Below are 12,827 nucleotides of genomic sequence, written 5' to 3' on the forward strand. Positions count from 1 at the left end.
TGGGGGCGTTTAACCCGGTAGGGCAAATAGCAGGAACCCAGGAGACACTGTCCCTGTAAGACCCGTGGGGGAGTTTTTTCTTGCACTATTTAGAACAATGAGAGGAGATATGACGTTAAATAAACACACCGCCTATCGCATTTCCAGTATATTAGCACCATGAACAATGTAAAGGAGAATAAATATCCAACAGCAAAACATAAGTTGGGGTGTTGTGCTGACTGACTGCTCTGTTCTCCTATTGGCTGTTATTTGTTGGAATTACATTTTTGTCCCCCAATCATAGTTAAGTAAGGAAATGCTGGACGTAGGTAATATGTACGACACCACGATCAAGCCCATGTGGGCGCCGACGCCATTGGAAGGGCCCTACTGGCCGCCTGAGCCGACTCCCTTGGATGGGTCCCTGGGGGCACTCCCGCCCCTGGGAGAACCCCTGACGGCGGCGCCACCGCCCCTGTAATGGCCCCTGGGGGCGCCGGCGCCGGGGCCCATGAAAGGGCTTTTGGGGGAGCCACCTCCTTGGTAGGGCTCCTAGGGACGCCACCACTCACGAAAGCGCTCCCGGGGGCACCACCGCCCCTTGGAGCGCCACCGCTCTTTGGAGGGCTCTTGGGGTGCCGCCATCCCTGGGAGGTTCCCTGGGGTGCTGCCACCCGTAAGGAGGGAGGCTTAGAGGGCCCCTGGTTTCGCCACCGCCCCTTGGAGAGCCCTTGTGGTGCCGTCGTCCCTTGGAGGGCCCCTTGGGGCGTCTCCGCCTTTGGGAGAGACCCTGGGGGCACCGCCACCCCTGGGAACACCCTATAGGGCGCAACCGCCCCTTGGAGGCTCCCTGGGTGCGCCATCGCTGTTAGGAGGGCCCCTAGGGTCCCCACCGTCTCTTCCACGCCCTCAATACCCTCTCCTCCACAACTTCAATACCCACTCCCCTCATCCATGCCCTCAATACCCACACCCATTCTCCACTCCCTCAATACCCACACCCTTCTCCATACCTACACCCCTTTCTCCACGCCCTCAATAGCCAAAACCCTCCTCCACGCCCTCCTCACCCACACCCCTCCTCCACGCCCTCCATACCAACACCCCTCCTCCACGCTCTCCTTACCCACACCCCTCCTCCACGCTCTCCTTACCCACACCCCTCCTCCACGCTCTCCATACCCACACCCCTCCTCCACGCCTCCATACCCACACCCCTCCTCCACGCTCTCCTTACCCACACCCCCTCCCCACGCCCTCCATACCCACACCCTCCCTCCCTTACCCTCCTTACCCCACCCTCCTCCACCCTCCTTACCCACCCCTCCTCCACGCTCCTCCCCACCCCCTCCTCCACGCCTCCCATCCCACCCCCCTCCTCCACGCCCCTCCATACCCACACCCTCCCACGCTCTCCTTACCCACCCCTCCTCCACGCCCTCCTCACCACACCCTCATACCCACACCCCTCCTCCACGCCCTCCTTACCCACCCTCCTCCACCCCTCCTTACCCACACCCCTCCTCCACGCTCTCCATGCTCACACCCTCCTCCACGCTCTCCTTACCCACACCCCTCCTCCACGCTCTCCCTACCCACACTCCTCCTCCACGCTCTCCCATACTCACACCCCTCCTCCACGCCCTCCTCACCCACACCCCTCCTCCACGCTCTCCTTACCCACACCCTCCTCCACGCTCTCCATACTCACACCCTCCTCCACGCCTCCTTACCCACACCTCCTCCACGCTCTCCATACCCACCCCTCCCTCCACGCCTCGCCTTACCCACACCCCTCCTCCAAGCTCTCCATACCCACACCCCTCCTCCACGCCCTCCATACCCACACCCTCCACGCTCTCCTTACCCACACCCCTCCTCCACGCCCTCCATACCCACACCCATCCACGCTCTCCTTACCCACACCCCCTCTCCACCCACACCCTCCCTACCCACCCCTCCTCCACTCCTCCACACCTCCATACCCACACCCCTCCTCCACGCCACCCACACCCTCCTCCTCCCTCACGCTCCTCCTCTCTCTCCACTCCACCCCTCCTCCACGCCTCATACCCACACCCCTCCTCCACGCTCTACCCACACCTCCTCCACGCTCTCCATACTCACACCTCTCCTCACCCACACCCCTCCTCCACTCCTCTCCCTCACCCCCCTCCACGCTCTCCTTACCCCACCCCCTCCTCCACGCTCTCCCTACCCACACCCCTCCTCCACGCTCTCCTTACCCACACCCTCCTCCCGCCCTCCTTACCCACCCCTCCTCCGCCCTCCCTACCCCACACCCTCCACGCTCTCCTTACCCACACCCTCCTCCACGCCTCCTTACCCACACCCCCTCCTCCACACCCTCCTCCACGCTCTCCTTACCCACACCCCCTCCTCCAAGCTCTCCATACCCACACCCCTCCTCCACGCCCTCCACCCCACCCCTCCACGCTCTCCCACCCACACACCCCTCCTCCACGCCCTCCTCACCCACACCTCCATACCCACACCCTCCCTCCACGCCCTCCTTACCCACACCCCTCCTCCACGCCCTCCTTACCCACACCCCTCCTCCACGCCTCCATACTCACACCCCTCCTCCACGCTCCTCCATACCCACACCCTCCCTCCCTTCCATCTCCCTCACCCACCACTCCTCCACGCTCTCCTTACCCACACCCCTCCTCCACGCTCTCCCTTCCTCCCGCCTACCCCTCCCCCCCCTCCTCCACGCCCTCCTTACCCACCCCTCCTCCACACCTCCTTACCCACACCCCTCCTTCTCCATTACACCCTCCTCCACGCTCTCTTACCCACACCCCTCCACGCCTACACCTCCTCCATGCCCTCCTTACCCACACCCCTCCTCCATACCCATAGAAAAATGGGAAATTTCTTCATAGAAAACGGGATTTTTTTTTGTGCAAAATCAGTTATTTTGCAAAATGAGGGTGTGGGTATGGAGGGCATGGGGGAGCGGTGTGGGTACAGAAGGCATGGAGGAGGGGTGTGGGTATGAAGGAGGGTGTGGATATGGGGGGCATGAAGGTATGTGTGGGTATGGAGGAGGGGTTTGGGTATGATGGAGGGTGTGGGTATGGAGGGCATGAAGGTATGTGTGGGTATGGAGGAGGGGTTTGGGTATGATGGAGGGTGTGGGCATGGAGGGCATGAAGGTATGTGGGTATGGAGGGCATGGAGGAGGGGTGTGAGTATGGAGGGGATGTAGGTGGCCAGAAATGCCAAGATTTTCCAGATAATTTTACAGGGTTATATATCTCAGCATTTCCAGAGTTATACTAATACATTCCGAGACCATATCCATGCCGAGTTATCAAATGCTGAGTTGAGGGTTTACTGTATTATATTTACCTGATGACTTATTCTTTACTTTCATTTACTGTCATTTTGTCATTCTATTTCTCCTTTTGTCTTAAATTAAGTGATTTTAGATGTATATAAGGACTCAGGCTATGATATAGTGGGATTTTAAACATTGTTATGTAAGTACAGTATGCACATAGCATGTGTTCCGATTTACGTACAAATCCAACTTAAGAACGTCCTCAGGATAGGAACCTGTTCATTACCCTGGGATCCCCTGTATAATAATGTGACCTTTTATGGGTTAAGCACTATTATCAGAAAACAATAATAATAACAATAAATCCAGTGAAATATGGCAAGAAGGGAGGAGAGTTACAAGAGCTGCCATGGCAGCAAGACACAGACTGAGCGGAATGTAAACAAAACCCATGGAATCAAGCTCAATTTAGTGAAATATATCGGTAAATCATGCAAATATAATGGAAAGGTCGATTTAGCGGAAATTTTGATTTAACGGACAAGGATGCTCGAATTAGTTCGTTAAATCGAGAAGTTACTGTATTATATATACACATGAAACCATTTATTTGTACATGTTTGAGTGCCACTTTCTCTAGATGACAGTCTTAAGTTATGCAGGATTACACATAAATGAAACAAGTTTTCTGAGTTAGAAACTATCTTTTAAGTTCTCTGGTACAGTTTACATGAGAAGTGATGGCTTACACAAACTCTTTGACAGTCACTAACAGTTTAAAAATTCATTGTATGAATTTCTCTAAATAACTTTAAAAATGACAATCTTGAGATCACAATGTTAAACCACTTTTCTTTGTACACAGTACATAAAAACACTTTCAGTGATTCTGTATAAGTGCATAAATCTATCTTCATAAAAATTAAACATTTCATTTAAGCTTCAGTACACTTGACGGTCAACAGAGTATGCATGAAGCCTGCTGGCTCTGGTTTCAGAAGAAAATGAGATGCTTGGTGAGTAACAAAAAATATTCTTAATCATAGATAGGAACACAGTTTGAATGAGGATTTAAGACGCACTCAAGTGTCAGAGATGTACAAAAAAACGGACTGACACAAAAGGTAACATATGAGAAATCTTCTGAAACCAAAGTCGGTTTAATAGCCAGGTTGAGGTTTTGACTCCACCATCCCGCAACAAGCCAGCCCCAGTGTCTGGTCTTGCTCAGGTGGTGGGAAGGAGTCAATAATTGCAGTAGTGTACTGTATGTGATGGTGTATCCTACAGGTCATGTTGGTGAAGACGGAGCAAGGGATTAAAGCTTAGACAATGCGCAGGACTCTAAGGGCGAGACCAGTGAGATAAATAAAAGGACATTTTCTGTACACAGCTATTTACACAAATTAGGCTGACAGGCACACAGGAGTACCCTATAAATAAATGCAATAATTCGTCTAGACAATAAACCACCCATAAACCTGTGCAGCCAGAAATATCACACTTCATTCACAACAACACTCAGAGAAATTTCTTGGGACTCAGTCGCAGTTGCACAAATGCACACCCCATTTTCTGAATAATGTCAACTTAATAAACATCTTGCAATAATGCTGTGACATTCATTCAGACTGATTCAGCCTCTCATTTCGGTCTTTCGAGAGTTGTATTTACATGCGATTGGGGACCTACGGAGATACATGCTTCTCTTCATGTCACTGTTATGGTCTAAAACTCAGAACAACCAACATGGACTAAAATTGCAAGTTCCTAATTAAGACAATATTATGCACATTGTCATTTTGATGTCATGATTGATTTTGAAACAGCACTACTGTGGACATCATTGCATAGCCACAATAATTATTCTACGAAACTTGTCGACCTAACTACTCACTGGGATAACCTTCACGGTGGTGTCCATTGGAGCTAAACATGAAAAGAACTTGTTTTGCTACTTTGGAATATAACCTCTCCTCTGACATACCCTGGTGTGAGGATATGTTCTGTGTTGCAAATATGAGAGAACCATGTTTGACAAAGTGGTCATTACAATGATTTGCACCATCACACTGGTCATTTCTAAATATCATCAGAATATGCATCACTATGGTCTGACTACAAAAAATCATACTGGAGCAACATTCTTCCTCCCTACACATCATAGTGCACATTCTTGTTGCATGTTACGTGGCTCCTTGTCTGGATGTGCATCGTCACACTTGTGCGTACACAACACATCAAACATGTATCATTGGTCTCACCGTTTATGTTTGTTTACCCATAATTTTCTCTTGAATGAAGACTGTGAAGGACAAGTCCACTGAGATGTCTGCATATGCACAAAAGTTTCTCTCAAATCTAGTTTGAGTATCACAGTTCTTCAAATTTTCTGTCTATTAATGTCAAAATTCACAACTGTTTCAATGTTTGACTAAGTCAGTCAACACAATCACTAACACAGATAATCAAATATCCAAGCACCTGAATTCTTTCCACAACTCCACCACAGTCAACTCAAACTCGTCTACTCGAACAGTGCCAGTATATCATCTGTGTCAGGAGCGGCAGAGAGACCAGCACCAGCAGGTGTGTTGCCAGCACCCTGACCTTGTGATGATGCACCTGAAGAAGGTGGAGTGTTGTAGTCTGGTTGTTCTAGGTAGGATAACAGCTCTAGAGGGTCCATGGGATCCACACCACTGTTAAACACCTGTTGGAAGATATTTTTTGTTAGCATTATAATGGTACTTATGTGGCAATGAAATGAATGTTGGTGAAACTAAGGACTGATCATCGATAAGACATGGAAATTCCTAAAAGTAGCCAGTGTGAGCATACAATGCTTGTAGACAAATGAATTCTCTAGTAAAAAAAAAAAGGAACATGTGTATCTTTTTTCTCTTTTTTTTCTTCATAATAACAAAACTTTCTAGCTCTAACTGCATCAAGATGTAATGTACAGTACACTAAATATATCCAACTGAAAAATACTCAAAACATTAGGTCATGAACTGTGGAGCTAAAGAGAAACCAATTACATCAAAACTGATATTTGATATAAACAATTTTCAAAAGATAACGATCATCATCTTCATGTAAATGATTAAACTGAAGTCTCTATACAATTGCCGTTTAATTTCCATTTAGTTCCTTATAAATGATAAAGCATCATTAACTCTAACTCTACTCTTTAAATAAATAAAATTCACTGGAGTATAAATCTATTTGTTTACTTAATGGAATAATAATAATCAGCATTACAGCACCTCCAAACTGTTTGTGGTTATCAAACTTTTTTTTTGGTGTTGATTCTCATCCTTCGTAAAGAAAAAATCTTTGTATTTAATACTAGTTAATGACAGTAATACTGTACTTACACTCACATCCAACCCATCTTGACCTGACCCATCACCGTCTAAGGGATCAAAGCTGAGTGTCGGAAGGTCATTCATCTCGTTACAGGTGTTGTGAGTCTCCGTGGTGGTTGTGCTGCTGCTGTTATTGTTACTACTATTATTATTATTGTTGTTGCTGCTGCTACTGTTGCATGTGTTGGTGCAAGTACCTGTAATAAATGTAACATTCAATTAGGTTGGTAAATGTAAAGCTGGAATGGGATGTTAAAAAAAGAAAAGAAACAAAGAATAAGTCATAGGGATCTGAATGTCTCAGTGAATCAAAATTACTGGTAGTAGGTAGTAGGCAGCTATCAAACAGGGAGGAACTACCACCTGGGAGGTTATTGGAAGCATAATTTGTCTATGGTAGACGCTGCTGCCATATGGCATCACAAAAATTTTGACCACGTCCCAGGTTGCTGATCTGACTTTCTGCGTCATTTACACACAATTGCAGGGTTCCAATTGTTTCTCTTACTATTGACAACACAACATGCTATATATCGTTTCTCACTCTTGATTTATTTTTTCATTTGTGTACAGTATTTTTTTACGGTTATTATTAGTAGTATTTTTATTTTTTGGTTATAATTTTTATCTATTTTTATTAATTATTATTAAATATTATTATCATTATTATATTTTCGCCCCCCAGGCCCTGATGTGGGTCAGTGACCTGTGTTCGGGTGGGCTAATCCCCGTAAAAAAAAAAAAAACTTATGTGTGGAGCAAGGAAGAAATCTTTATGGTTATTTCTTATTTACCCTACTTACACAAGTACTAAAACAATTGTTTTTGTCTCAGAATGACAATAGTATTTTCAATATTCTGTTAACTTATGAAAGGCTATAAATAGTAACAAACTACTCATCAGAAGTCTTTCCTATATCCAAATTGAATGTAAAAACATTTCTTGTTATGTTTACAAGTTATATGAATATAGACAGACAAACATGTTAGACAGAGATCCACACACATCTGGACAGTGCTCCATACTGTAGCCATCATTTCACACTTAGAAAAAACTGAAGCAGCAGAGATGAATAAACAATACTAATCCAAGAATAACAAGCTACTACGAGAAAAGAATAACCACATGACAGCACTGGGGTATAGTTTGAAGGAAGTCACTAATGTAATACAGATTAAAGTCTATTAATGGGGTTATGGCAACAGAATGTAAGGGTACAATTATTGTTAATGGTGAAAATCTGCTCTGCAATATTGTTTACTATAAAAATAATGTATACATTGAAACAGTACAGTAAAATGGTAAAATTTAGGTGCTCTTTAAGACCTGAGGAATGGTGAGCTATGATGCATTATTGTTGACAGGATTTTAATTTTCTTAACTATCTTTCCAGCTGATGCCCTCTGTTGAGCAGTTCTTAGGACTATGCATACCAAGAATAGGAGCTGTGGTCCATCATGCCCCCATGGCAAGTGGGGACTGATATGAAGATTAACCAATGGACAAGGCATGAACAGCAACAAGAGGTGCACAACTGTAGGATTCTCTAAAAAACAGGATTACAGGATGATTCCTCCATTCACATTCTTTGGCTTTGACAAGGTTATAGAATTAGAAATATTAGGGCCTGATGGAAAAGTTTATTGTACAGTACTTTGTGCCTAAAACCCAAATTCAATTTTTTTTTTCCTCAGGCCTTCCTGAACACACAAATTCCTGTTTCAGTGAGTATTTCAATATGCATATCTATGGGTGTTACCAGTGAAAGCTTGGTTCTTAGCCATCTTCTTCTGTTATACATGAAACATCCATACACATACAGTATTATGATCATACTTGAAAGTATAGAAAGGGATTAAGACGACTTCCAAATTAACTAAACTATTCAACATCTATTTTCAGAAGTCTATACAGTAGATCACTTCATAGCTTCATACTTTCAGATGAATAAATCTCCATACAAGCTTACCTGCAGATGGGACACTAGGGGGACCTCCCACCCCACCAGGAGTATGTGGAGTGTGAGGGGTGTGAGGAGTGTGTGGGGTGTGGGGCATGCCAGGCCCACTGCTCACACTCGGCTGTGGAATAGAATAATTCATTGATTGAATTAGATTGTAGGATAATTTTTTATTTTTGTTTGCCCATCTTTGTTGCATATTACTATGCACTGCAGTCTTTTATTTTTTGACAGGCTTTAATGAAAAAAAATTAATAAAAAACAAAAAATTACAGAGTGAATTTGAAAAGTATATACTGTACTATATTGTACAGTACTGTACTGTACTGTACTGTACTGTACTGTACTGTACTGTATTATACTGTACAGTACTGTACTTGATCAAGATGTTTATTTTACTGGTGTAGTCATAAGTTTTTAAGAAAATATTTTTAAGCTAACTTCATGTGAATGCTAGTGAACAATTAAAATTTTAAGTCATGCTCTATAAGGACCTACCTGTGTTGTGGTTGATGCTGGGGTAGTGGATGTTGTTGTGGCAGTGGTGGTAGTGCACAGTGGCTGTGAGGAGGACACAGAGGTGGTGGTGGAGGTGGAACCTGTGGTTGGGGCAGTAAGAGTACAGTTGGAGGTAGTGGTGGAGGTGGATGGTGGAGGTGGCCCCATTTGAGGGACCATTTGGTCCTTGACAGACTTTTCCATGGCACCCAGAGGATCCATTTTGCTGACAGATTCACTGAGCTGAGAGAGAGGTCCTCCCCCTCTCGTAAAGTCTGGTGAACTCAAGTCAAATTGGGAAGTGGATCTGGACATACCAGAACCACTACTACTATTATTACCCATGTTCATCATGTTCATCATAGAGCCATTGTTGATGCCTGCAAAAGAATAGTTATCATTACACCCATACATCCAAATCAAGTGCATAAATTTTAAACTATATTTCTGAGACTGAAAACCAGTACAGAATATGACAGTAACATAAAAAGGGTATTCAAACATACATACTTATTAATCAGTATTCATTTCACAAAATAGATTTTCTAGATCATAATTTTTTTGTATAATATACTTGTTACCTCTTAAGAGAAGTGCTAATTCTCAGACTTACTATTCATATCAGGTGGAACATAAGGGCTCATGGACTGCCCCATGTCAATGTTGCTCATGGTTGGTAGGGTCATGCTGCCTGGAGACATGGCCTTGTTCCATCGCTTCATGCATGTGTCGGAATCCTCATCTTTCACCCCAGGAGTGCCTGGCATACCTGACGAGTTCATTGCTTTCCAAGATGCCGAAGAATCCATGGTTACTTCATCCACAGGAGAGTTAGCTAGGGTAGTTATAATTCCCCATATGTACTGGTCAACTTCTAGTCCTTCCAAGTAAGCTGTTTTGCTGCAAGAAAGACAGGTGTTCTGTTAGGTTCTTGTTTCTTCAATTTATCAGAATCAAATTTATTACAATATATAAATATTAAAGACATATTAATTTTAAACAGCAAAGCAAAAATTATTACTCTGAATAGTAAATATTTTACAATTACAAGTAACAAGTTGATCAATTAAGACGTACTTGCAAACTGGACATCGCCATGACCCTCTTTCACAGTTCATCTGAAGGTATGACTCAAGATCAAAACACTGTATATGCTTGCAGTCATGGCCTCTGGCAGGCAATGTTATTCGCTTGAATGTGATGGGACACTTGAGGGATATCTTGATAGCAGTTTGTTCCACACCATCACCTTCTGAGCTATTTAAAGAACCACTTGAGGCAGCAACAGAATTAAAGTTTCGCTTGATTTTAGTAACACAGTGTTCAGCAGGTAACATTCTCTTCCGTAACAACCCTTGCAAGACAGACCTAACACTTGGTCTGTGTACTAACTGAAGTACGAAGAGATGAGACTGGAAAGAGATATTATATTAATATTACTCTGTGAATCATATCTTACCTAATTATACAAAGCATGTGGGGAATGCATGCCTGTCATAATTTTACATGACATAAAATAAACTACAGCAATTTTGAAAAACATTACTTACACAGCAACAAGCAGTGACGGTAATTTGGATGGTGTTTCTTCCTGGCTGACACACAGCTTTAATATATAGTGGTTTGTGTGAAGTTTTCTGTTCTCCACGGTCGATACTGAGAGGAGTAGCATTGACGGAAACCTGAACACTGGCTGGCCAATTTGTGTTCATTTGTCGGTCTTCATGATGGAAACATTTTAACTGCAGCTCTAAATCTGATCTGCAGAAAGTAACCACAGAACTATTTTAGTATATATTCCTAAATAAATCATTAAACCTGCAAACTGATTTCTTGTTGCCACTGACGACATCTTTTCCAAACAAACATGTCAATATGAACATTACTGAAATTATAACAACAATATCAACAATTTTCTTTTATTTATAATTATAGGGCCTCCCATCAAAAAGACAATACTGTACTATATGAGTGTGAAATCTAAAAGGCAATAATTCAATGGCAAACATCATACCTGAACATTAGGGTTTGATACACAGTGGGTTTGAGGTGGAAGACATGATTGGAAACGGCTAAGTTATGCTCCAATCTGAAAGGCTGTAGAACAATCCCATCTCGAACAGGAAAGGTGAGCCGTAGTTCATCATCTTCTGTTAAATAACAACAGTGTACAATCAATATACTGTACAGCAAAAGTCTCAAAGGTTTTTTCAAACTGCAATGTTAAGACATAGTTTGATTGGAAATGGCTAAGTTATAACTTGGGCTGATTTAAGAAGGCTAAGGAACTTGGTGCATATAAAATATTCCAATTAACTGGAATTGGAGTTAACTTGATGGAATAAACTCACAAAACAAGCGCTATTGTACTTTTAACATGTGAGGGACATTCATCCAATGATGTGGTGTCACAGTTTCCAGAAAATTTAAATCAGAAAGTGGTATATGACAGCTACAAGACTCGCTTTATTTTTGCTTTTATTTTTTTGAGGTGGAATGCAATTTTGTGAAATAGTAACAGGTTTTAAAAGTAACAGGTTTTCATAAGAATATTGTAAGAGAAAATCATGTACACTGTATTTACAATTTTAGTATATTTTGAAACAAAACAATATGACATGAGATTATCATTCAGGGACATTCAGGAATAATTTACAGAGTTAAAATTGGACATCAAAATGATAAGGTATACATTAACTATGTTAAGCTAAAATGAGTATCAAATAAAAAATATGAATTCACTGCCTATATGGATGATGATGTAAGGTGGGAAACATTCAAAAGAAAAGAAGACTGAGCTTTAGATAAGCTACATGCTTAAATAATCATTTTTTGTTACCTTTTCCCCTAGTATTTATAAGAATATTAATTATCATTTCTACTCTGAAGGACTGTATTATTTGGCACCTAAGAATAAAATACACTGCATAAGACATTATAGGAAAAAAGTAAAACTTGGCTAAATTTTATAGCAACCTTTCATATTGTTCTTAAAGTAAAACAACTTCTATACAAGGAAATAAGCCATCTGCAGAATATTCTACACCTAGAAGTAAGTGGTTTATTGACTTGTGTTGCTATATCATCTCGGACTGGCTATCCTTTATTTTCTGCACGCACCTACAGTACTTCTTTCAGGATGGAAATGGTATACAAGGTATAGCTCTTTTATTACCCTTCTGAAAGCCTTTTACCTCTAAAACTATGAGGGGATTCTACAGAAGGTTAGGCAGCCAATTTTTTGCCCTCATCCTACAACTTCACCCAGCGGCTCCTGGTCACTCCAACTCCAAGGGTCCCTACCCACACTGGTATTTTTCATTACCAAATTCATGCAAATTTAGTAAGGAAATATCCATTTGGTATTAAATGAAAATGACTTGGTATTGTATTAGAACTGAAAAGATTCAGTTAACATATATGATCATAAGGGTTAGACTTGGAGGAGGGCAGTGATGATTTTGTTGCCAGGTATGACTGAATTACAAGGATTACCGATTCAGTCTAAACAACTATATTTACACTTCATTTATATAAAGGTAAGTTATCAGGCTATTTGCTGTTTTTCTTAACATAAAAAATGTTTTATTGTATCTTAAAAAACTGGGTTAAGAAACACTCAATTTGGTAATGAATCACGGAGGATCTGGTAATGCCAGTAAAATCAGACTTGGTCGCTGTACCACCCTTAAAATGTAGGTGCCA

The 12,827-nt window shown here is 42.7% G+C and overlaps 2 protein-coding genes across 6 annotated transcripts in view; both read right to left on the reverse strand.

Annotated features, from left to right (window-relative positions):
* Positions 1 to 332: 332 nt before the first annotated feature.
* Positions 333 to 845, reverse strand: LOC121870322 (basic proline-rich protein-like). The gene has a single exon (XM_042372105.1). It carries the CDS (start codon positions 843 to 845, stop codon positions 333 to 335), a length of 513 nt encoding a protein of 170 aa, XP_042228039.1.
* Positions 846 to 3,976: 3,131 nt separating this feature from the next.
* Positions 3,977 to 12,827, reverse strand: part of LOC121870365 (zinc finger MIZ domain-containing protein 1-like) — an 89,087-nt gene continuing 80,236 nt past the window's right edge. For 4 of the 5 annotated variants that reach the window (XM_042372163.1, XM_042372161.1, XM_042372162.1 and 1 more), the window contains 8 exons: positions 11,137 to 11,272; positions 10,673 to 10,883; positions 10,200 to 10,534; positions 9,736 to 10,022; positions 9,123 to 9,502; positions 8,634 to 8,745; positions 6,673 to 6,860; positions 3,977 to 6,005 (listed from right to left, as the gene is read on the reverse strand). In XM_042372163.1, coding sequence (XP_042228097.1) covers positions 5,820 to 6,005; positions 6,673 to 6,860; positions 8,634 to 8,745; positions 9,123 to 9,502; positions 9,736 to 10,022; positions 10,200 to 10,534; positions 10,673 to 10,883; positions 11,137 to 11,272 — 1,835 coding nt within the window. In that variant the 3' untranslated portion in view covers positions 3,977 to 5,819. The remainder of the gene's footprint in view (positions 6,006 to 6,672; positions 6,861 to 8,633; positions 8,746 to 9,122; positions 9,503 to 9,735; positions 10,023 to 10,199; positions 10,535 to 10,672; positions 10,884 to 11,136; positions 11,273 to 12,827) is intronic. The other variant, XM_042372160.1, reaches the window with a different exon arrangement.

The sequence above is a fragment of the Homarus americanus genome, unplaced genomic scaffold, assembly GCF_018991925.1.
Source record: "Homarus americanus isolate GMGI-L3 unplaced genomic scaffold, GMGI_Hamer_2.0 scaffold40856, whole genome shotgun sequence".
Lineage (NCBI taxonomy): Eukaryota > Metazoa > Arthropoda > Malacostraca > Decapoda > Nephropidae > Homarus > Homarus americanus.

Excerpts from the sequence above, each read along its gene's own strand:
- LOC121870322 (XM_042372105.1), bottom strand. The coding sequence starts at position 845 with ATGGCGCACCCAGGGAGCCTCCAAGGGGCGGTTGCGCCCTATAGGGTG.